A 25,038-nucleotide genomic window follows, 5' to 3' on the forward strand; every position below is an offset into this window, starting at 1 on the left:
GCGCTGCCGCGCCCCGCGCCGAGAAGCCTCATGGGCCGGCGCCGCGCCGCGCGCCCCGCGCGTCCTGCCCCGTGCGCCCCGGTCCCGCTGCGCTCCTCATCGCCTCTCGGAGCACCCGGGACCCCAGGAGACCACGGGCTGGAGGATGGAGCTGGCGGTGGAAAGGCAGACAGACAACCGAGAAGGCGGACGGCGGACGCACGGGCAGCTCCGGCTGGTGCCAAGCTCGGGAGAGAACTGACCGAGCGCGCCTCCTCCCCGCAGCGCGGCCGGAGGCGCCGCCGGCAGAGCGGGGCACCGAGGTCGGACCTCCTCGCCACTGGGCTCCCGAAGCAGAGCGGGGCGCGGGGTGCAGCACTGCCTCTCGGTGCCTCAGTCCCTCCGTCCCTCTCTCTCAGACGCCCGGAGTCGCCGCCCCAGCCGGCGGCGCGAGCGAGCGAGAGAGCCGAGCCTCCCGGAGGCGGCGATGAGGTAACCGCCTGCCTGCCCGCCCCTCCCACCTTCCCCCTATCCGCCCTGGACGCCTCTCCCGGGAAGGGTCGTGGGAAGGTGATAGGGGAGCGGGGAGCCTGGGGAGGGACCCAGCCCCACCCCAGCCTCTCCGCCTGCTGCGCTCCTGTCACCTGCTCCAAAATAGACGTCCCTTCCCGCCTACGTCCGCGTTCGCTCCTCCAAACACCGTTCCCGAAGCTGGCTGCTCACAAACCCGGCCGCTGGAGTCAGGCCGCCCGCGTCGGATCTGGCCAGCTGTGTGACCTTGGGCCGGTGGCCGCACTGCGCTGGCTGTGCTCCAACTCCATCTAAGGCAGACACCGTTTCTTGAGAACCTACTACGTTGCAAGCCCCATACTAAGCTATTACCTACGTGATCCAACAGTCTCACCCTCAGGAGAAAACTGAGGGGACACTCCAAGTTTGGGGGCAGTGGGTGGCCCCTGACCTGCAACCTTGTGATCCCCTCCGAGGAGTTCTTCCTCCTCCCTCCTGCTCACAGGGGTCAATGGCCAGCATGAAATAAAATGTCAGCTAGCATCATGGAGTGGGGAGAGGGGCAGAGGGTGCTGAACTTGAATGCATCAGGTCACAGCATCTCAGTCCCCAATCCCAAGGCTGAAAGACCCAGGAATTTGTCCACACCAACATCATCACTGCTAAAGCCAAGTTTTCTATCTAGGTCTCCACCTGTAGCTTCCCTCAAACCCTGCATCCTCCATGACAGATTCCCTGAGCCCAAGGCCCTCCTCCCTGGAGCTGAGGAAAGCTCCTTCCCCATCAGGGCCTGGGAAATCTTACCAACCCCATCCTTTGCCTCTGCGTGCCTACCCACTATAGTGGGGGGCTCCCACATCTCTGCCCAGATGCCCAGGTACTGGGTGAAATGCACAAACATCCCCTTTCAGCACTGACCAAGGGTTTTGCTTATCTGTCTCTTAAACAAACATCCCCAATCTTATTGCTTGTCAGGATGCTGAAATGGATTTTTAAAAGCAAGGAAAAAGTCCTGCCTTAAGAGAAAACATTCTAGGAGTTCTCTTGTGGATCAGTGGATTAATGATCCAGCTTCATCACTGCAGCAGCTTGGATTGCCACTTGTGGCAGGGGTTTGATCCTGGCCTTGGAACCTCCATGTTATGGGCATGGCCAAAAGGGAGAGAGAGAAAGAGAGGGAATGTTCTAGAACACATGGAATCCAGGAATTGTAAGAGCACAGACAACATGCCCACCCCAGCCTGAAGGAAGTGGAGAAGGGAGAAGGAGCTGAATCCTGAAGTGGGGAAGTGGTGGTGGGGGTGGGGGAGGGTGCATCCTCTGGGGAGCAGGTGATGGCAAATAGATCAGGGACCTGGGTCTGTTTCCATTCTTCTTCTCAACAACTAGGGAGCTCAGAGTCTGAGTTTTGGCTACATCTGGCAGGTGTTCCAGGTCCTCAAGCTCAGTAGGGATCCATGGTTTTATCTTCCTTTCCTGCTGTGATTTTTCCCTTCATCCGATTTCCCCTCTGATTTTTTTTTCTCTTAATTTTATGGCTGCCCCCCCACCCCCACCCCGAGGCAGATGGCAGTTCCCAGGCCAGGGACTGAATCTGAGCCACAGCTGTGACCTATGCCATAGCTGCAGCAACGCCAGATCCTTTAACCCTCTGCAACAGGCCAGGGATCGAACCTGCACCTCCACAGTGACCAGAGCTGCTGCAGTCAGATTCTTAACCCACTGCACCAAGGGTGAGAAGTCTCCCTTCTGACTTTTTAACTTTTCAGCCATTGGGCTTCCTGAGCTGCCCAGTTTCTTTGGCAAACAAGTCAGGGAGTAAATAAACCAGCCCTACCCCTTCCCTGTTGGCACTCAGCAGGGTGTGAAGCTGACATCAGGATGGTCTTCCTTAGGGCACTGGGTGGGGCCCACTGCTGCCTGGAGCACTCTCTCATCCACATGTGGGAGCCAGTTCTGAGTGTCCTTCATTTGGGAATCCTGCCTTCACTTTCTGACAGAGTGCCCTCTTCTTGGCTAGGGCTTCTTTGGGAGCCACACACAGGGCTGTGTGTGAGGCATCTCGGGCCCCAGAGCGAGGTTTTGGAATGACAGAGGACACTCTGGACAGGGCATGTCTGAAAGCTCCCACCGAGTCCTGCAAACTCCAGAAGGGTGACATATTCCCCAGGAAACATTTCCATCAGAGTCACTAACAGCCGCTCCCATCCATCAAGGCTGGTGATGTGCCTAGCCCTGACCATAGCTGTGTACTCCCCGAGGCTCTGAGGGATGCGATGTTTTCTCCAATAGAGTCCAGCAAGAAAGGGGGAAGCACAGGGACTGGAACCCAGGACCTTGGGGCACTGAACCTGACTTTCTGAGAAGCCCAACTTCATCAGAGCCCAGGGTCTGGAAGGGCCTCAGGAGGAGGTCAGCTGGAGCCTGTACCCCTGTGGGGAGGGACTGAGGAAGCCCCTGGAACTGTGGGAGCTGAGCTGAGACAGGAGTGGGCAGCCCAGTGCCGGGCTTCCCAAAGACTAGCAAGCCAGAGAACTTGGGCTGCCTGGAGTTCCCACTGGGTTTTAGCAATAGCAAACCCAATTAGTATCCATGAGGACTCAAGTTTGATCCCTGGCTTCGCTCAATGGGTTAAGGAGCCAGCATTGCCATGAGCTGCAGTGTAGGTCACAGATGCATCTCGGATCCTTTGTTGCTGTGGCTGTGGTGTAGGCTGGCAGCTTCAGCTCCAATTCCACCCCTAGCCTGGGGACTTCCATATGCTGTGGATATGGCCCTAAACAGACCCCCACCCCCCAAAAAAAACCCCACAAAAAACAAAAAACAAAAACTTTTTTTTTTGGCTGCACCTCCCCAACATGCAGAAGTTCCTGGGGCAGCGATTGAACCTGCACCATAGCAGCAACCTGAGCCACAGCAGTGACAATGCTGGTTCCTTAACATGCTGCACCACCAGAGAACTCCTGAATTTTGAACTTTTCTTCACTGACCCCCCCCTCCCAGGGAGGGGCAGCAGGGCTGATGTCTGTGCCCCCACCCCCAGGGAGCACCCACCAGGCATCCAGGCATCTGCTCCTTCAGCAAATGGAACCTGGCACTGGGCACACAGTCTCCTCCCGTGGCTTGGAGGAAGACAGACACACAGCCAGGTGCAGACAGACAGAAACAGCAGCACTGGGCTCGTTCAGGCCTGTGGGACTGAGGGCACCCAGGGGAGGCACCAGCCTGGCCAAGAGGAGAGCTCAGGAAGGGCCTGATGACATACTGAAGCAGAGCCCTGGAGGACTGAACCTCAGAAAGTGGGTGGCTGGGAGGTGGCTGAGGGGGCCTGGGCAGCCCAGTGGGGAACTGTGTCCACAGTTCATTGCCCACAGCCTCCCAACACCAGCCATCCGGGGGTCCCCCCCACACCTGACCTTCACCCAGATGGCCTATCCCCATCAGCCTGATTCCAGCCCTTCCCCCGGGCTGAGCACGTGGACTGCCTCCCACTCCCAGAAGTATTTGCTCTGGACTTCTCTGGTCAGTCCACTCACCATTAATCATGGTCTATCCTGCTGGTTAATCACTTGTCCCAGCTTAACTCACCTCCCTGAGCCCTGAATGGGGGAAGAAACCCTTACCACTCAGATGCCTCATGAGTGGTGGGTCCTTGGTGGTCACTGCAATGCTGCCCATTGATTGCCACCACTTGGCCCCTTGAAGGCCTCGGGATCTCACAGCCATCAGGACACAAGGAGGAAGCACAGGGCAGGGCTTCCAGGCCGTGGGAATGAGAACTCTAGGGTTTGAAGCCACTTCCCTGGAGGCGTGTCATCTGTACAAGTTACTGAAACTCACTTTCCTTCTCTAATGGTCTTGATTTCATACAGCTGTTGTGGGATGGAATAAGATGCTACAAAGAGGAAAACAAGACAGGTTTATAAGGCTGGTAGGGGAGACTAAATTTGTACATATAATTTTTTTTTCTTTTGGCTATACCTGCAGCATGTGGATGTTCTGGGGCCAGGGGTAGGAACTTCCATCACAGTAGTGACTTGAGCCACAGCAGTGACAATGCCAGATCCTTAACTCACTGAGCCACCAGGGAACTCCTAAAATAATTTCATTTTTATATGCAAATAGCTGCCAGTTTACAAAATATAACAGAGGCATATATGCACATAGGTAAGTATGTAGGCAGATATTTCCTAGTTCTGTCTGCTGAGAGGGCCTAGAAGTGCTACTGCATGAAGGGGGACCCCTTCCAGGGCCCAAGTGTGGGCTCCTGTCTAATACACAGAAATGAACTGTCTGAGGAGACACATGTGCTGACAAAGCAAAAGACTTTATCGTGAAAGGGTGTCTGGGTGGATGGAGAGCATCAGGTTAAAGGAACCCAGGAGAACTGCTCTGCTACATGGCTCACAGTCTCCAGTTTTATGGGAATTGGGTTAGTTTCCAGGTTGTCTCTCGCCAGTCTTCTTGTTCAGCCCATACTTGATCTGACTCAGGGTCTTTTTTGGTGGCACATGTGACTCTCAGACAGGATGGATTCCAGCATCAGGGATATTGGGCGGGTGGTGGTCCCTCCCAAATCCTCCTGGTTAGTCTTTAGGGCAGCACCCTATTCCTTATCAGGACCTCCTGCTGTGAGACAACTCATAACAGGGGCTATTATCATGCCTGGCCAAGGCAGGAGGTTTCAGTCAATGGTCCCCTAACAGTGCCTGCCCAGGAATAGCAAGCACACTAGCGCCCAGATCTCAGTTCCTAATTTTATTCTCCAGGCTCCTTAGGGAAATGGCTGATGCTAGGGTTGGAGCAGAATAAATACAAGATGAGCCTGAAGCATCTTCTAACATCAGAAAGTATGGAAGAGCCCAAAAGCAACCAAAGGATGGGGGTAGGTCAAAGGGACACAGACTACTTGAAAGAGCTCCCAAAGGCCAAAGCTTGAACAGTTAAGCAGCAAAATAAAAACAGCACTTTCGGATTAAACCTAAATTATAAAATAAATATCCAGGAGTCCAAACAGATATAAATGATTGAATTCATAAGTAAATGCAGACGAAAAAAATTTTCCTTTCAGAAGAATTCCAAATATTTGATGTAGCTGCTCCCTGTCCCCACACTCTTTCCAGGGTGTAGGCAGCACTTAGGGACTTGCTCCCAAAGAACAGATTATGGGACGGGGAGGAAGTAATTTGGCAGTGGAGAACGCTGGAAACGCCACCTCTGCCGAGTGAACCAGGCTGATGTGGCAGCTAAGTCAAGTTGATAGCATGTTCCCCTGATATGAGGTGATGAGAAGGGCACCTCTGGGGTCTCCTTTCTAAAAACTATAACCCCAGTTTAACCATGAGAAAAACATTAGACAAACCCAAATTGAGGGACAGCCTACAAAGTACCTGACCAACACTCAGAAATTTTAAGGTCATGACAAAGTCTGAGAAACTGTCACAGACTCAGGGAGGCTCAGGACAGAATAACCACATGGAACGTGGGATCTGGGAACAGAACAAGGACATGAGTGGGAAAACTAGTGAAATCTGAATAAAGTCTGGAGTTTGGTTTAAAAATTATATGTTATATAATTTAGGTTATTTATCTTTTAAACATATATTATTATTCCTATACTTGTGTATTATATAATAAAATATATTTACATCATAAACATATCATATATACAGAAAAGAATGGAAGAGTTCCCTAGTGGTGCAGCAGGTTAAGGATTTTGCGTTGTCAGTGCTGTGGCTCAAGTTGCTGCTGTGGCACAGGTTTGATCCTTGGCTCTGGAAATTTGGCATGGGTGCAGCCAAAAAGGAAGAGGGGAAAAAAGGAATAGAAAAGATCCCATTTACAAAAAGACCACCAAAATAGAAAATACTCCTGAATCTATGCAAGAATAAATGTGCATGGAAGAACTTTTAATTTTTTTTTAATTTTTATTTTTATGGCCACACCTGCAGCATATGGAAGCTCCCTGGGCTAGGGGTTACACTGGAGATGCAGTTTCAGGCCTAAGCCACAGCCACAGCAATGCCAGATCCTTAACCCACTGAGCGAGGCTAGGGATTGAATCTGCATCCTCACAGACACTATGTCAGGTTCTTAACCTGCTGAGCCACCATGGGAACTCTTGTAAGGACGTTTAAATGAAGAACACTTAAAATATCATAAAGATGTAAAAGAAAGCATGAGGAGTTCCTGTCGTGGTGCAGTGGTTAACGAATCTGACTAGGAACCATGAGGTTGCGAGTTCGGTCCCTGCCCTTGCTCAGTGGGTTAACGATCCGGCGTTGCCGTGAGCTGTGGTGTAGGTTGCAGACGAGGCTCGGATCCCGAGTTGCTGTGGCTCTGGCGTAGGCTGGCGGCTACAGCTCCAATTCGACCCCTAGCCTGGGAACCTCCACATGCCGCGGGAGCGGCCCAAGAAATAGCTAAAAAGACAAAAAAAAAAAAAAAAAAAAAGCATGAACCAATGGAAAGGCATCTACTCCTATATCCAGATATAAAGATTAACATTATTACCAACATTATTATATAGATGTAAATTCTCTACAAGTTAATGTAAACATTGATATAATTGAAATAAAAATAATACCACCATTAAAGAAAAACTGAGTTCTAAAGGACAGAAAGGATGAATAAGAGGGTACTATAAATTATGAAAATATGAAGGTACAATACTCTTTAAAAAAATGCAATGGCTGGAGTTCCCCTCATGGCTCAGCGGAGCAGTAACGAACCCGACTAGTATCCATGAGGATGCAAGTTCCATCCCTGGCCTTTCTCGGTGGGTTAAGAATCCATCATTGCCACAAGCTCCGGCATAGGTCACAGTGTGACTTGGATCCTGCATTACTATGGCTGTGATGTAGGCTGGGGGCTGCCGCTCTAATTCAACCCCCAGCCTGGGAACTTCCATATACAGTGGGTGCGGCTTTAACAAGAACAAAAAACAAAAAACAAACAAACAAACAAAAAGCAATGGCCAATGAATAGATAAATTCTCTGGTAATGGAAAGGAGTCCAGAAAATCACTCATATAGATGTGAAAATTTAGTGTATGATGCAACATTTCAAATCTGTGGGAAAAAGATGAATTATTCAGTAAATGGTGTGGAAACAACTAGGTAACCATCTGGGAAAAGGGAAAGTTGGATCCCTATCTCCTTCTTAACATAAAGCCCAGATGGAACAGGCTCAAAATGCAAAAATTAAGATGAGGTAAGTACTGAAAAGAAAGAAGAGATTAAAAGAAGCCAACATCCAACACATTTTTATCACGGAAAAGTAACAAAATGGGGAGAGATTAATGACCAACCAGGAAGAAAAAGACCAATAGCCAGGAGTTCCCATCGTGGCTCAGCAGAAGTGAATCTGACTAGTATCCATGAGGACGCAGGTTCGATCCCTGGCCTTACTCAGTGGGTTAAGGATCTGGCGTTGCCATGACCTGTAGTGCAGGTCGAAGACGTGGCTCAGCTCCTGAGTTGCTGTGGCTGTGGCTGTGGTATAGGCCAGCAGCTGTAGCTCCAATTCAACCCCGAGCCTGGGAACCTCCATACATGAGCGGCCCTAACGAGACAAAAAAAAAAAGGACCAATAGCCGTACTGAAAAATGGCAAAGAAACATGAAGACAAAAACACATACAAATGGCTCAAAAACACATGAATAGAAGCATGTTTTTCTTTCTTTTCTTTTTTTGTCTTTTTGCCATTTCTTGGGCCACTCTTGCGGCATATGGGAGGTTCCCAGGCTAGAGGTCTAATCGGAGCTGTAGCTGCCAGCCTATGCCAGAGCCACAGCAATGTGGAATCCGAGCCGCGTCTGTGACCTACACCACAGCTCACAGCAACGCCGGATCATTAACCCACTGAGCAAGGCCAGGGATCAAACCCGCAACCTCATGGTTCCTAGTCGGATTCGTTAACCACTGCGCCACGACGGGAACTCCCAGAAGCATGTTTTAAACACAGTAAGACTGGCGTTCTCTGGCAGCCTAGCAGTTAAAGACCTGGTATTGCCACTGCTATGGCTTGGCTTCAGTCCCTGGCCTGGGAACTTCTGCATGCTTTGGGCACATCCAAAAAAACTCAATAACAACAGAGCAAAAAATAAAAACAGTAAGATACAATTTTTTGCCTATAACTTAAATACATATATCAATATGCTGAGTGAGGGTTGAGGGGGAACAGGAACTTCATTCCTGGCTGGTGGGATGTAAACCAGAGAATTTTTAGCAATAGCTCTTATAGTGATGAACACACCTACCTTTGACCCAGTCATTTCCATCTGAGGAATTTATCAACATGTGAGAGTAAATGTTCTTTGCAGTATCACTTGTACTAATAGCACCCAAGACACATGGAGGTGGACATCACGGAGAGGTCTGGTTCATCATGGCACCTCCATTCAATGGAAAAATCACAGAGTTGTTAGAAAAAGGCATGAAGACATGCTCTGTAATAGACAATGGAAAACCTCTAAGACATAACAGTGCAGATCGGGGTATGTTCCATGCTACACTTGTGTCTAAAAAGGGAAAAAACCATATTAGACATTGTTGAGTCTCTTTGGAAGGTATTGTTGATTCCCTTTAGGGAGAGAAATGAGAAGGATTATTTCCTTTTTTTTTTTTTTTTTTTGCATTCAGGATTTTTTTTTTTAGAGCTGCACCCACAGCATATGGAAGTTCCCAGGCTAGGGGTTGAATCGGAGCCACAGCTGCCAGGCTACGCCACAGCAACACAGGAACTGAGCCATGTCTGTGACCTACACCACAGCTCACGTCAATGCCGGATCCCAGACCCACTAAGCAAGGTCAGGGATCGAACCAGCATCCTCATGGATACTAGTCAGATTCATTTCTGCTGCGCCACAATGGGAACTCCCACCTTTTGGATTCTGAACCATCTGAATGCATTACTTGTTCAAAATAAGAACTAAAATTTAAAATACGAAATGCTTAGCAATGAGATCCTGCTATGTAGCACTGGGAATTATGTCTGGTTACTTATGATGGAGCATGATAATGTGAAAAAAAAGAATGTATACATGTATGTGTAACTGGGTCACCATGCTGTACAGTAGAAAATTGACAGAACAGGAGTGCCCGTCAGGGCACAGCAGAAACGAATCTGACTAGGAATGAGGTTGTGGGTTCAATCCCTGGCCTCACTCAGTGGGTTAAGGATCTGGCATTGCCATGGGCTGTGGTGTAGGTCACAGAGGCGGCTCAGATTTGGCGTTGCTGTGGCTGTGGCATAGGCTGGCAGCTACAGCTCCGATTAGACCCCTAGCCTGTGAACCTCCATATGCCGGAAGTGTGGCCCTAAAAGGACAAAAGACCAAAAAAAAAGAAAGAAAGAAAGAAAATTGACAGAACACTGTATAGCAGCTACAATGGAAAAAAAAATCATTATACAAAATAAATAAAATGTGAAATGCTTATACCTGTCTGGTCCAGCAATTAGCAATTCTGGGGCTAGACCCTAAGCTGTCTAGGAAGATATTCACAGTGCTTTTCCTTGGACTCGAAGATGGAAACAGCCAGAATGTCCATCTGCACAACAAATTCCAAGGTGGGTCTATTTGCACTGATATGTCAATAAAGCCAAGATACTAGTAGTGTCTAGGGTGCGCTATTTATTTAGTGAATACCTCCCTGGATTTGCTTTATATAAGCACAGAATTAACCCTGGAAGAAGACTAAAAGTGTGGCAATGAACTTTGCCTCTGGGAGGAAAACTACGAACTGAGGAAGTGTGGAAGACCCTTATCCTTTGTGTGACTGATCTTACCAAGGTCCAGAATCACTCTCCATAAAACAAGAAAAAAAAGGTAAACCACTAGTTGAAGATTAAAAATTGTACAGTGAGGCCATGCTGCAGGCCTTGGCATGGTGTGTGGCACACCAGTCGGGGCTCTGGGGCCTGCTGGACCCTCCACTAGAAACTGAGTTGAATTCCCTGGCTGGGAAGTCCCAGTCCCCAGAGAGTGTGCAGGAGGCTAAGGCCCCAAGAAGCATCAAGCATTGAGGAGAGGAAGCCTGAGCACATGGGGACCAGGGAGGCATGTGAGAGGGGGAGGCATGTGATGGGCGTCATGCCACTAGGGTGAGGGAGGGACAGAAGCTAAGGGGCACAGACTGGACATCCCCTAAAACACTTCTAAAGGTTGGGGCCCAGCGTTTTGTTTTTTTTTTTTTTTGCTCTTTAGGGCTGCACCCATGGCATATGGAGGTTCCCAGGCTAGGGAATCCAATCAGAGCTATAGCTGCTGACCTACCCCACAGATCACAGCAATGCTGGATCTCCAACCCACTGATCGAGGCCAGGGATCGAACCTGCAACCTCATGGTTACTAGTTGGATTTGGTTCCACTGCGCTACAAATGGGAAATCCAACCAGAGGCTTGTTTTCCTGCCACCATGCCCAGCTAAGGCCCAGGCTGGGGTTCCTGGGAGTGAGAAGGCACTGCTTCAGCTCCTCCTGTTGCATATGAGGACTCTGCTGGATCCCCTCATGCAGGTGGGAGGGGCAACATCCACAGTAAGGCCCCTCCCACAACTGCCCAAGGCCCCAGCACAGTGAACCCACATATCCTATGACAGGGCCTGCGTCTGGCCAGGCCAGCCTTTCTCACCAGCACTCCCCTGCCCTGCCCTGGGGCCTGGACTTGAGTATCACCCCACTGGAGACTTTGGTAACCCCACAAGGTTGGGTGAGAGTCGGGCCCCAGCAGGCAGGCAACAGGGCAGGCCAGGCCAGGGTGAGCCCAAGGCCACAGGGGACTCCAGCTGTGTCTGTGTGGGGCCTGCTGAGCCAGAGCTTTCAGGTGCAGTGAGAACTAGGGTGTGCAGTCCAGGGCCTTGGCTGGTTTTAGACTCTGGGTCCCAGTGCTCCTGCCCTGGCAGCTGGGAAGGCAGCAGTGTGTCTGGCATGGGCAGGGTGCAGGGAGCAGCTGGGGCAGAAAAGGGGCAAGGGCCAAAGGCCCACCAGCCATGAAGCCCTGACAACCCACCTGCAGCTCCACCCATGGAGCCCTGACCAGGACCAGGGTCACATGAGGCATCCTTGGTGGCGGCTGCTGCAGATGCAGGGCGGAGAACACCCTGCACGGATAGGCCTGGTGCTGGGCCTGCCTGCGGCTCCCTCTCCCACAACCACCCGCCATCAGAACCCCTCCCTGCCACTCCCAGGAGCCAAGGAAAACCAAGATGGACTCTGTCCTTCTGACATCAAAAGGCAAGACGGCCTTAGCTGGGTAAAGCTCCGGTCAGGGGTGGGAGAGGCGCTGTGAGACCAGCAAGCCTCAACAGTTTGCAAGGACAGGAAAGGGAAAGGGCCAAGGAGGGGCTGACATGGCTCGAACCCTTGAACCTGGACCCCAGGGGACCCAGGACCCTGCTTACAAGAGCCTCAGGACCTGACACACTGGCTAGGGACACACTTGATGTCATCATTTTTATTCACGTTCTCTTTCTGAAAATAGGAGTAAACATACAATATATAGTCTCTATTTATATATATTAGACATCATTACCGGAGGGCTCAGGACTTAAAGGCAGTTTTAATTTTGACATTTGGTGGAGGGGGAAAAAAGTGTCCGTGATTGCCAAAAGCAGAATCTTTATTATTAAACAGCGGTAACAGGAAAACCTAATGCTCTGTCAGACACAACTGAAACTTGGGAGGCCAGGAGGAGGGTGGCAGATGCTAAGAAAAAACCCCAGACATGAAGCATCCTGCTCACCTGCATGCCCCATCCCTCAGCCCTGCCTCTGCTCCAGGAACCCAGGGCACACGTAGGAATGTATCATAGGCAGTGACCATTCTCACGGGCAAGAGGGCAGCAGGAGCTCGGGAGGGGCCCTGGGAGCTTCCGCTGGGGTCCTCCCTGTGCGGTCGGCACTTGGGAGCACAGGGGTGCAGGCCCCCAACAGAGCAGCCCTCCTGGTATACAGGGGACCCTCTGCGCACACCAGGACCACCTGCCTGCCAGAGCCCATGGCAGGAGAGGGACAGAGGAGGGCCTCTAACACCAACCTAGAGGGGCTGAGGGGCGGGGGAGTCCGGGGCTGGGAGCCTGAGGAGGAAAAGCAAGAGAAGAACCCTGGGTCTCCCTGTTCAGCTCCTGCAGCTGAGCCGGCTCCTTTGGCCACGGCCTCACCTGACCCTAAACGTCAGCAGCAATGGAAAGAGGGGCATCTCGAGCACGAGAGTACACCGAGGTTTCACTCCCAGAGGGGTGCCGCCCCACCCTGAGGATTCAGGCTCAGGGACACTGCAGTCAGGTCCAGGGAACCTTGTGGGAGGTCAGGAACCTCACCGGCCCCTCCTGGGAGGAGGAGGTGCTGCCACCCCACCAGGGGCTCCTTGCGGGGCTGGTGAAGGCTGGGGCAGATGCTGGATGGGGCCTCAGTTCTTGAGGATGGTCTCGTAGGCCTGGTAGACGTGCTGTGACACCTCAGGTGCTCGACACTTCAGCGATAGCTGCGGGGAGAGAAGGGTTGGCGGGGACAGAGAGCACTTATTCCTGGGGCTCCTCTCTGGGGTGGGAAGGAATAGGTGGGGAAGGACGAGAAGGTGGAACCAGACGGAAGACTATGGTGCGCACACGTGGCCTGGTGGTTGAAGTGCGGCTGCAGCAGATGTGCAGTGCAGGAGAGGGGGCGGCCACCACAGCCAGCCAGCCGTGAACCAAATATACTTGCAGCCCACACACCGGCTGTCCCCGCCACCACGGCCCGCTGGTAAGCAGCGTGAATCACAGCCCGAGCTGCCAGGCATTGCCAGCCCCACCCCACAGAGCTGCCAGGCTCCCGAGTGGGTACGAGGCTGGGAGGGAGGTGGAGGGGGCGCTGGGGTTCTTTTCTGGTTTCCTGCCTAGGAAGCAGGTACGTCAGACTTGGCTCGGCTCTGAGTGTGGTAAGAGCCCAGAGAGCACTAGCAGGAGAGACAGGTGCCACCACCCTTCTGCCAAAATTACTGCTTTGAAGGGTAGTCAGGAGGGGGAGGGGCACACAGCACTCAGAAGTCAGGACCCCTGGTCTCCTTCTGGGATTCTGTGTGAGCAGTGGGGGGTACCAGCTCCTCAATCAAGGCCACCAGGCTGGGGAGCGCTGGGGTGAGGGCTGGGGTCCTCTGCCTATAGCCTGCATGCGTGTCTGCCCAGCTCTGGGGAGCAGCAGGGTTAGGTGAGGCCTGGAGGCCAGGCCATAAGACGGGGCGCAAGGTGTGGCTGGGAGGACAGAGGAGAAGGGGAAGAGAAAAGCAATCCGCTAACCTCCAAGTCCTGCACCACGGGCACCAGCAGGGAAGGTGGACATGCAGCATCCAAACACAGGGAGACAGAAATTACCACCACCGAAGCCACCGCTGCAGCCCCACCCAACCTCGGTGCTGACGCCACCAGCGGGGCCCAGGGAGCAGCATCTGTCTGGAGGGTCATGCTTGCCCAACACTTGGGTGCAGGGTGAAGCAAGGCCTGGGCTCCAGAGGGGCCTGGGACAGCAGCACGGCCTCCAGGACAACCACGCGCTTCACTGAAGCCACATCCTGGCTGGAGTCTGACTTTAAGGCCAGGAAGGTCGTCCTTTTAGGAGGGCACTAAGGTGGGGAGGGCCAGGGCCAGGTCCTGGGCTCAGCAGAGCCAATTCCCAAGTCAGGTGGGCCTTGGGCCAACTGTGCCACCTCACAGGGCACAATTTTACAGAATCTTCTGGTCCAACTCACTGTTCTGACACCCAGTTTGGTGTCTTTTTTTTTTTTTTTCTTTTTAGGGCCAAGCACTCATGGCATATGGAGGCTCCTAGGCTAGGAATTGAACCAGAGCTGCAGCTACTGGCCTATGCCACAGCCAATGCGGGATCTGAGCCGTGTCTGCGACCTATACCACAGCTCATGGCAACACCGGATCCTTAACCCACTGAGTGAGGCCAGGGATCGGACCTGCATCTTCATGGGTACTATGTTGGGTCCTTAACCCACTGAGCCACAATGGGACATCCTGATTTGGTGTCTTATCTGGATAATCTGATGGGACTGAGTTGGAAACTTTCTGAAGTCACAATTCTGATGCTTTTTCATGCCAGTCTCAAAGGGAATCCAGCTTAGCTGGGCTAGAGTGTCCCCTGTCAGAGCTGACCCCAGGCCTAGGAAGGGGGTGGGGTGGGAAAGGCTGCCTGGGACAGGAAGGCAGAGGCCCCAGGAAGGAGCAGGAGCCCTCACCGTGAAGTTAGGGTTGCCGGGCTGGATGCGCAGCTCCGCCAGCACCCAGATGCCATTGGTCAGCTTGAGGGACTGGTAAAGCATGTCCTGGCCCTCCACGTTCCTCTTGGCAACTGTGAAGATGTTGCTGCTCTGCAGCCTGCTGCTCACGGCCTCTGGGGGTCAGAAGGCCCCCCAGTCAGCGATGTGGGAGCCTGGGACATAGGCGAGGGGCAGTATGGGCTGTGGGGCAGGGCTCAGGAGTCCCACCTGCATTGAGGGGGCAGTCTCGGATCTGGAACTGGGCTTCGTTCTCATTGGGAATATCCTTCCACGTGGCCAGGAACATCTGCCGGTCTGGAGCGGGTAGAGATGGGACCCTGATAAACCTGTGGCCTCGCTCATAACTCTCAGCCCCTCCTGCTTCCCTGGGCAAACCCTGAGCTTGGTGAGGGTGGCTACTGGTGCTGTTCCAAAAGACCCCAGGCTTCCCACCACTGGACCTTAGCTTTCTCCCCACCACCACCCACACACGCCCCCCTTTTGCTGTGGCACCAAACAGCCTTATGAGTCACAGCCTTCGTTACAAAGCTTCTGCAATGTCAGAGATGATGTGGGCAAAGTGCTCCCTGCAGTACCAGTTGATAGCAAGCCCTCTGGGCGCTGAGATGTTTTCCTTGGGGTTCTAGAAGAGGCCCAGGGGATGGGAATCAGGGATGAGGCTTGGCCTGGGCTCCCTGCTGGGGAGGCTATGGGATGACTGTATAGAGGCAAGGCTGAGAGGCAAAGCAGAACCCAGGAGTGAAACAGCCCCTGCATGGCACAGTCTGCCAGGTGGGCAGACGAGATCTTGGGGGTCCTGGTAGAAGTGTGACCCTCACTTCAGGCTCTGCAGGGGAGCCAGGCACTCAAGTACACCATCAGGGGGCAAATCTGAGCCACCCTTTCTAGGCACCCCAGGGCCACCCTCATGACTCACCCATCTTCCCATCCTCCACAAAGAGGATGTGCAGCGGGTACAAGGTGCTAAAGTAGAAGACGTCGATGTTGTTCTTTACGGCCACCTAGGAACAAGGGGAACCCTGGTTTGTGCCTGATGCTGGATATCACCTCTGAGGCCCTGGGAAGCGTCTGCTCCCCGAGAACCCTGCTGAGCAGGTTCCCTCACACGGCGTCCCCAGTAGCCATGCCCCTCCATCCCTCTGCCCAGGCCTCCCCTGCCAGATCTGTGATCAAGAGCACAAGTACACAGACACAGGCTTTGGCCAGCACCAGCTGGACCTCAGGCTCCTCCCAGGGGTAGGCGGGAAGGACTAGGGTGCTCGGCCTTGCCCAGAACACACCTGGAGGTTGTTCAGAGGCTCCATCTTCATGACTGAGCCCACCGTGTTGAGAGGTAGGCTGATTTCCACAGTCTGGTTGGGGCTGAGTGGTGCGTGGACCTGGAGGGGGGCGGCAGGGGCCAGGCCAAAGCTGTGGAGAGAGAAGCCCCCGTGGGGATGGCAGGGGAGCAGGTGCTGAGACAGGACAGGTGGGCTCCTCGGGTTCTGGAGCTGGGGCAGCAGCTGGTGGGAAGCCTCTCCAGCAAGCTGGGCTCATCCCAGGTCCAGGCCTAAAGGACTAGCTCCTGACCACCCCTCCAATCCCTCAATGGCCACATGGACAGGAAGCGCCCTGGGCTGGCTCAGGGCCTAAAGCATCTCTGCTCCTCTTTCTCCTCTGGGCGAGGCACTGGGCAGGCCCAGGTGAGTGTGGCCCTTCCCTGCCTTCAAAGAGCTTCATGCAATACCAGGAGCCTATATGCTTCTTCTAACTTGAAACTCTGTGACTGCCCAAGTCATGGTGGCCAACCCCCATCTCCCACAAGGAATCAGACTGACCCAAGCAAGATGCTGGGTTTTACTGACTGGATCAGAACTGGCCAGACCATAACATGGCCACGGAGTCTCAGGAAAGCCCGCTTCTTGGTAGAGCAGCACGTGGGCAAACCAGGAGGATGCTCAAGAGTGAGATTCACCCCAGACACAGGTTCTGGGAAGATAAGTCACCACAGTACTAACTGAGACCATGAATCAAACATTCACTGCGCCTAGGCTGGGCATTTGACATTATGCCAACTCCTGTACTTGTAAAAACAGTGACAGATATATAATCTCCTATCTTCCAGGACACGGGGACTCAAGGAGGGGTGGGCCCATGTCCAGACCCTTCAGGGTGAGTGGCATTGCTGAGATCCAGAGCTTGAGCTGCCTGACCCCAGCCTGTGCTCTGCCCATGAAGGAGATCAGACCTTTCTGGGACACAGCAGGAGACAACACGGGGGAACCTCTGGCCATTGTGATGGCCCAGCACTCCAGGCTTTTCTGGGAGCTCTACCACTGCCTACTGTGTGACCTGGGGCAAGGCACCAGCCCTCTCTGACCCAGGTGTCATTGCTTACTAAAGGGTGGGTTAATGGCATTGACCTCACTGGGCTGCCAAGAGGCTCAAATGAGACAAATACTCGCCTAAAGAGTTCTCAACACAGGGCCTGGTACCCTGCAAGTTTTCAATACAGTAGGCTTGTGAGCAATTAGCAGGACTACCCCTGAAGCCTGGAGTGTTTCTGTGGCCTTTAGGGTCACCTGAGGGTTAGTAGGAGAGCACCATCACTCTCCCTGGTCTGACAGAGGGTCAGCAACCACTGGCCCACAGGTTCTCCCCGAGGAAGCAGCCCCTTCAGTCAACTTCTTAGAGGCTCAGTTTGCTCATCACTAGAGCCACTCAGGAAGAAGGATCATCAGGAGAGGCTGCTTGGGTTCCCCGGAGAGCCCTGACCTAGCTGGCCTGCTCCATGAAGACCCTGATGGCGCCAGACAAGGGATCTTCCTCACTGACCCCCCAGAGCAGGGGACCTGGTAGGGTGGGAGCCTACAGCAGCCACCACTCCCAAAGGCCCTGTCTGATGGTTTAATGTTGCCAAGTGGGGAGGCTGGCAGGCAGGCCCACTGCTCACTAGCCTTCTTAAGAGAAAGGTGCTGAGACAGAAGCCACTTGGGTCTGGAGAGGAGGCTCCAAGCTCCTTTTATATAGTATGTGTGTCAAAGGTAGGCTCCTAAGCTGGAGTTGGGGGTTTTGTCAGCAAAATACTCCCATGGGCAATAGAAGAAGGCAAAAATAAAGGGAGATGGTGAACCCCCTCTATCCTTTTGGTGTATGTATACATAAAGAGGTCACTGGGCAGGAGATCACTGCTTCAGAGAGTTTTGGCCTCAGATGTGGTTGTGAGCAATATCCTCCTTCAGCAGGAAGAAAAGCTACAGGCCTTGGCAGCCCTCAGTCCTAGCCTGCAGTCACCAGGGTGGGCTCTTGGCAGGCTGGCCTCGGAGAGCTCACCTGTTGCGGTTGAACTGGATGGCGAAGTCGGTCATGACCTGCAGGGCCTTGTTGGTCAGCTGCAGGTCCATGGTGATGGAGCCTACCTGGCGGGTGAAGGTGCCAGAGATCTCTAACCCTTTGGCCTTCATGGCTGGGAGCCAGACCTGCAGGGAAGATGATGGGGGAGGGGGCTGGTGTTCGCCACGTCCCTAGCTCAACAGCCCACCTGAGGGTCCTTACCCCTCCTTCCACCTTTAGGGGCCTCTCAGATGGACCACACCTGCCTTTACCATCCCAGGATGACCGTGAGACTCTTGGTATGGAATGAAGGATCCCACACGGCCTGCCCAGGGCCCCCAGCCCCAGTGTGGCTGCTGGGTACTCGGTGTGCCCATGGGCTTACTGAAGGTCCAAAGAGGGAACAATCAGAAGCAGGACTGAGGAAGGCCACGAGACAAGTGGGGCCTGCCAGCCTCCGGACCAGCCAAGGAGAGGCGGGAGCCCAATGGTAGCCTGGGGCTCAGCCAGAGCCTGAGACCTCCCTGGCTGTTACAGCCTGTCCTTCCTCACAGAAGGCAGGGCTGGCCTGTAACTGTACAAGCTGGACTGACAGAGGACAGAACCTAAGAGGACCCTTGCATGACAGACCTGATGCTGCTTGCTTGGCCATCCTTGTCATTTGAGTCTCAGCCCAAGAGCCACCTCTTCTGGGAAGCCTGACCCCAGGCTGACTCCAGGCTCCCACTGCAATGATGTTCTAGCAGGTTAACTATCTCCTCTACCCAGACAGCTCTTTGAGGTGGAGGCTCTGATTCTGTCTTGGTATCCTTAGCTCGGAGCTTGACATGAGACTGGTATTCAGGGAACATCTGCTGAGTATACACTATGAATTAAAGCCCTGCCCAGAGTTCCCACTGTGGCTCAGCAGAAATGAATCTGACTAATAACCATGAGGATGTCGGTTTGACACCTGGTCCTGCTCAGTGGGTTAAGGATCCGGTGTCGCTGTGAGCTATGGTGTAGGTTGAAGATGTGGCTTGGATTCCAAGTTGCTGTGCCAGCAGCTATAGCTCTGATTAGACCCCTAGCCTGGGAACTTCCATATGCTGCAGGTGTGGCCCTAAAAAAGAAGAAGAAGAAAAAAAAATCCTGCCCATGAGGGACATCCAAGGGGTTTGATCCTGTGGACATGCGAATAACTTTCAGGCCACCATTCTCAGTGGGATGGCTCACAGCCTCCCCGCCCCCCGCCAAGGCCAAAAGGCTCAGGACCCACCCCTCAACCAGCTTCCCCAGGGGACCTTGTATCAGCTCAAGTTGCTATGGCCAGGAACCAGAACATTTGGGCACCAGACCTCTGCCCACCCTGACCCCTAGGCCAGTCATGCAGCCCAGGTCCTGTCAACGCCATCTCCTCCCATCTGCCACCAGGTCCTTTGCTCTCCCCTCTGCACAGATACCACCTACATGCATCTGAGCCACCATCAGAGTTTACCAGGTAAGATGGCAGTCACCATGTAGCTGCCCAATGCTTCTATCCCCAATTTCTGCAGCACCAAAAGCCATCTCTTAAAATGCAAATCTGATCACACCAGTCTTAAACCCCCTCAATCCTGCAATGCTTTCATTCCCCAGGGCCTCCATGGCCTGGTACCTAGCCCTCCCTCCCTGGGCTCAGTGCTCATTGCTAGCCTCTGGCCCTCACACACACCCTGTTCCTCCTGCTTGGAAAGTGCTTCCCACTCCCACTCCATCCTTCTTGCTAACCCTGATCACCCTTTGCTTCCCTTAGACAAATGTGTGAGGGCAGAACCTCACGACTTCAACTCTGAGCCGTGACTGGGCACACAGACAGCAGCACCCAAGAACTCCCATGGAACTTCCCCGCTCCTCTTATCAGGCTTCTGTTCTCAGGTTCTTGCAGAACTGGCTCTTTCTGGCACTAACACCACCCTGACTGCTGAGGGTTAGGACCTTGTCTCTCGGTCACTGTAGGTTCATGGCGTGTAGAACTAACTGTCTACATCTGCTGCCCCAAATACTTGAACTCCAAGTTCTTATACAGAGAGCTTCATCCCCCTTGACCAGAGGTGGAGAATGACAGGTGGGGCGGGGAAGTCACATGGGACAAACAATTCAAGGTAGTCACAGTGCTATTAGGAAAATGTAGCCCGTACAGCTACTGCTTCTGGATGAAGAGCACACCCATACCCCAGAACCCTCCTGTGACTAAGGTAGTGGGGGAGTCCTACCCATGTTGCAAGGACCCCTCCGCCAGGCATTCTGCTCTGATTACTTCTAACCTGCTGATCCCTCACCTCTCCTTCCAGTTGGTACACTCACTGGCCCTCCAATGAGACAAAGCAGGGATAATAGCTGTCAAAATGAACATAAGCAGAGGTCCAGCCCCCCAAGGGCTAGCTGACTCTGACAACTCATAACACTGAAGCAGGCACATGGAGGCTTCCAAATACTTTCAGAGGTGATTACGTAAGGGTTAGGGGCAGAGGCTATGGTGCCACAGCCCTACACTCAGTTTCAGACTCTGTCACTTAGCAGCTCTGTGACCTTAGGCAAAAGCACTCAGATTTCTCAACTGTGAAATGGGAATACCACCACCAGAAGGCCGCTGGGAGGATTCAGTGGGATGGTGGCTATGCCATCCTTGTGCAGGTAGCATTAGACTTGCTGTCTGCTGGGTGCCCCTCAGGTCCAGATCCTGCCAGGAGGCCTGCCTGGGGGTTCTGGCCACCCCTGGTACAGGTTCAGTGGGCACACCTGGTGAGGTCAGGGCAGGTGCTGGCTCACAGGTTCCCAGTCACGAGGGAGATGTCACTGTGCCCTCCCCACCTCCCTGAAGTCCTGCTGTGTCCTGTTCTGGGGAGGGAACTTCACAAGAGAGAGGGGGGCTCTGGTTGAGATGGTGTCTGCCCTGAGTGTTGTGAGGGATCAGGACAAGCCCGCCCCCTCTGGCAGCTTCCACGATGCTCTGGGCCTGGCCCGCACTGTGCTCTTCCAAGTGCCAGGCCTGCGTGTTCTCACACCAAATCCAGCTCTCCTTCCCTTGCCTGCCCCCCTAGCAAATGGCAAGGCCCCTGGCCCACTACTTCTGCCAGAATCCTCTCCCCTCGAGACCCACATCCTGCTGTTCCTACCTCCAGTCTAGCCTTGTCTCCAACTCGTATCTGGCCACCAACAGCACTTGCCACCTCCCGCCAGTCTCCTTACTGAGCTCCTGACTTCTCCTCCCCACTTCTGGGCCGTCCCTCACTCTGTAGCCAGAGTGATCTCTCTCAATTGCAAATCTGCTTCATCTGTACTTGAAACTTTCCAATGGCTCCTGATGCACCAGGATCGAGAGCAAACCCTCACAGCCTGGTGCTGCTGACCTCACCAGCTCCCTGCCTCTTAGCTTTACTCCAGGCAGGAGTCCTGGGGTGCGCAACTGCCCTGGGGGCCCAGTGGGCAGGGTGGGGCATCTCCTGGCCACACGATGGAGCAGGGGGTGGGGGCAGTGCCTTTTAGTGGGCTGACATCAAGGGTGCTGCTGTGGGGACAACAGTCTTCACGAGCCACCATCCTGCAGCCCTTGATTATGTCCTGCATGGTGGCAATATACCCTGAAATTTCTAGGAACCTAATGACGGTGAAAATCAAGGGCAGCCTGTCCTTTGTTCTGTTTGGACCTTTACTGGGAGTCAGTCACCATTTCAAAAACTAATGGCACCTCTGGCCACACGACTCATGACATTCGAGCTGCAAACCATACAGCTGTGGCATTATGGCGACTCTGCACGGCTGCCCACACCTGACCATGTCATCAGGTCTTCTGGGGTGGGTGTGCTCAGCCTCCACATTGAAATATATCATTTCATTTTCTTCTTTTATGTCTCCTTTATGCAGTGATAGCACCTTACTGTTTTTGAAATTCTATGTGAGGTAGGCTGCACAGGCAACAGATCTCATTTATTAGGAAAGGAGTGGGGGTCATAACATGCCTGTTATCAGTAAAGGGCACTGGGTTGGACAGCACTGAGAACCACTGACCCAACTAGACGGGACTTTTGTCAGCCTTCTGGAAGGTGTGGGCTCTGCCTCAGCTCCAGGCTGGGAGCCCTCTCCCTGTTTGTGCCTCACTAAATCTGACTTGATCCACAGGCCTACGCTCTATTGACACCCCCCACTAGGAAGCCTTCCCCAGGTCCCAAGGCCCAAATGAACATCTCCTCCATGCTCCCCGCTGCCCTCAGCATTGCGCTGGCCAGCCGCTGCTCTGGGGGGCCCATCCCTACTGCCAGAGGCTATCCCATAGAGTGGGCCACTTGAGGAGCCCATCCTTCAGCCTCTCACTTCTCTCTGCTCCTGCCAAGAGAAACTGCCATACTTACTGCTTTGGGAGCCACATATGATCCTGACAGGGTGCCCACACTACTGGTCAGGTCAAAGAGGTCACTCAGGCCACTGCCCATGGGTGCTCCTAGGTTGGCTGGTACTGCTGCTGCTGGGGGTGCCACAAAGTTGGGGGCCCCAATCTGGAAAGGACGGGAAAGAGGTCAGAGGCAGGCATCAAAGACAGGGACATCAGGGCTCAAGATGAGTATGGCCCCCTGGTCCTTCAGAAAACAGGGGGGCAGGGCATGAGGGGGTTCCACAGGGCTGCCATCACATCAGCTCTAAGTTGTAGAAACAAGACAGAGTAAGGTGGGTGGAGAGGAGAGGCCAAGCCCTCCCATGCCCTGCAGCCCTCAAGCCTTTGGGGTGACCTCTGGGAAAGGAATGGGGATACTCACAGACTAATAGCCCACGGATTAAAAGGGGTACTAGAGACACAGTGCTGTGAGGGGGCAGTGCTCAGCAGATGGGAGCACGGCCTCTAGGATGTGAGAGATGGCTAGGGGGACTGAGAGAGCTGACGAGCCTCCCAATGAGAAGGCAACTTCGTTGTAGGGCGGTGAGGACAGGGCAAGGAATGAATGTGGGAGCCCACCGGCAGAGAGATGCCAGGCAATCAAAGCAGAGGCTGCCAGGACAGTGGACAGAGGCCAGGGCTAGTAGGGAGGGTTTGCTTTGACATCAATTAACCCCTGGGATGCCAGGTGGGCGATCTAGGAGGAGCAGGGACAAATACTTGGTGACACAAAGGTCAAACCGTACCCCTTCAGGCTCATCCCCCATCTCCAAGCAGAAGCAGGCAGGGTGATGAGAACAGGCAGCCACATGCAGAGAGAAAAGCCAGGAAAGACACAGAGAGACAAGAGAGGGAAAGAGGGAAAAGATTAGTCACTACTGCTCCACCCAAAAGGGCCTAAGGCGAGGCTGTGCCAGGCCTGGAGGGGCCCAGACTGTCTCTAAAAGGGCACTACTCCTGGGGCTCACCCGACCCTTGTCCTGTGCCAGAGCACCCCCTACCCTTTCTTGTGCTGCAGCCTTGGGTACCAGAGCCAGGCATGGCCAACTGACAAGGGCCCTACTGCCCCCTCCACCTGGCTCTATCAGCTGCCTGAAGAAGTCCCAGGGAGACATCTAGGCCAGTCCTCCCACCTCCTTTCACAGGAGAGGAGGGACTGTCCCTGGCCTCTCATGGGCCTCTCCCTGGCCTGCTAGGCTGCTATTCCCAACCAGTAGAGGGTGTGGGATAAGTGGACACAGGCATGGCTCCTGCAGGCTTACAAGGCCAAGGTGCCTGTGCGACCACTCTGGAGAAGGGGCTAGGACAGGCCCTACACAGCTGCGGGTCTCTTGGGATTCAGCAGCCCAGCAAGGGACTAAATTCTGTGCCTGGCACTTAGCAGCTGTGTACTCTTGAAAGGAAGGTCACCTGACCTCTTTAAGCCTCAGTTTCTCACGCATTTGTAGGGAGCTATGTGACCACCTTTGCTGGCAAACTGTACCTGAAGCCCTTGGAATCTAGCAGAGGGTGTTCAATGGTCACTCCTCTGAGATCAATTATTAACATCACACAGAGGGGCCCCAGGACGTACCAGGCTGTCGAGGCCGCCGCCAAGAAGGTCCACAGCTCCCATTTGCACTGAGGAGGTGGCCAGTGGTGGGCCACTCACCGGAGGGCCGAGGTCCAGGTTGAGGAGGTCGCCCAGCAAGTCACCCTGGGTGGGGATGACATCCAGCTGCTCTCCAGGGGGCGCCCCAGCAGGGGCCGTCTCAGGACTCTCCGTGCTCTCGCTCCTGCCAGGACATGGAGGAGAGGCTCAGCAGAGTGAGGGGTCAGGCTATCTCAGGGAGGCCAGAGTCCCCACTCTCTAAGATCCACCCCCAGTCTATATGGCCTTCTTCCTCCCTCTTCCCATGTCTGATCCATCTTTTTGGCTCTCAAGAAATCCAACTTCACAAGCTGAATGAAGGGAGGGCCATCTGCTTTCCCACCACTCAGCCCACTCTAAACAGAAGACCAGGAGTTCCCGTCATGGCGCGGTGGAAATGAATCCGACTAGGAACCATGAGGTTGTGGGTTCAACCCCTGGCCTCACTCAGTGGGCTAAGGATTCAGTGTTGCCATGAGCTGTGGTGGAGGTCACAGATGCGGCTCGGATCCTGCGTTGCTATGGCTGTGGTTTAGGCCAGCAGCTACAGCTCCGATCGGACCCCTAGCCTGGGAACTTCCATATGCTGTGGGTGCGGCCCTAAAATGACAAAAGACAAAATAAATAAATAAATAGATAGATAGATAAATAAATAAACAGAAGACTAGATGCTGGTCCCCAGAGAACTGGACAACCAGACCAATAAGCCACTGGAAACGGCAGAGGAGGAAGACGAGAAGAATGGGGCTCTGGAGTCAGACTGAATCGGGTCTGAGCCCAGCTCTGCTGTCTGGGATGCTGCACCAGGCACTCAAGCTCTCTATGCCTATTGTCGCTGTCTGTGAAGTGGGGACATCTCTCAGAGCTGCTGTCACCCAGTCAACACCTGGTGTACAGTAAGCATTCGATAGAAGGTCACTAGAACTGTAACTTTCCTCAGACTCAGGCCTGAGTG

General features: G+C 53.7%; 1 protein-coding gene and 1 non-coding gene across 8 annotated transcripts in view; both read right to left on the reverse strand.

Moving 5' to 3' along the window:
- Positions 1-12,091: 12,091 nt before the first annotated feature.
- The window catches only part of AP1B1 (adaptor related protein complex 1 subunit beta 1), a 50,456-nt gene continuing 37,509 nt past the window's right edge, over positions 12,092-25,038 (reverse strand). For 3 of the 7 annotated variants that reach the window (XM_047759555.1, XM_047759556.1, XM_047759557.1), the window contains 10 exons: positions 24,027-24,228; positions 23,200-23,220; positions 22,434-22,577; positions 18,064-18,209; positions 16,032-16,161; positions 15,668-15,752; positions 14,959-15,045; positions 14,710-14,864; positions 13,766-13,774; positions 12,092-12,972 (listed from right to left, as the gene is read on the reverse strand). In XM_047759555.1, coding sequence (XP_047615511.1) covers positions 12,898-12,972; positions 13,766-13,774; positions 14,710-14,864; positions 14,959-15,045; positions 15,668-15,752; positions 16,032-16,161; positions 18,064-18,209; positions 22,434-22,577; positions 23,200-23,220; positions 24,027-24,228 — 1,054 coding nt within the window. In that variant the 3' untranslated portion in view covers positions 12,092-12,897. The remainder of the gene's footprint in view (positions 12,973-13,765; positions 13,775-14,709; positions 14,865-14,958; positions 15,046-15,667; positions 15,753-16,031; positions 16,162-18,063; positions 18,210-22,433; positions 22,578-23,199; positions 23,221-24,026; positions 24,229-25,038) is intronic. The other 4 variants (XM_047759560.1, XM_047759559.1, XM_047759561.1 and 1 more) reach the window with 4 other exon arrangements.
- On the reverse strand, positions 17,392-17,488 carry LOC125117145 (small nucleolar RNA SNORD125). The gene has a single exon (XR_007132508.1). It is a non-coding gene; the product is annotated as a small nucleolar RNA SNORD125 (small nucleolar RNA).

Source organism: Phacochoerus africanus, chromosome 15 (genome assembly GCF_016906955.1).
Source record: "Phacochoerus africanus isolate WHEZ1 chromosome 15, ROS_Pafr_v1, whole genome shotgun sequence".
Classification (NCBI taxonomy): Eukaryota; Metazoa; Chordata; class Mammalia; order Artiodactyla; family Suidae; genus Phacochoerus; species Phacochoerus africanus.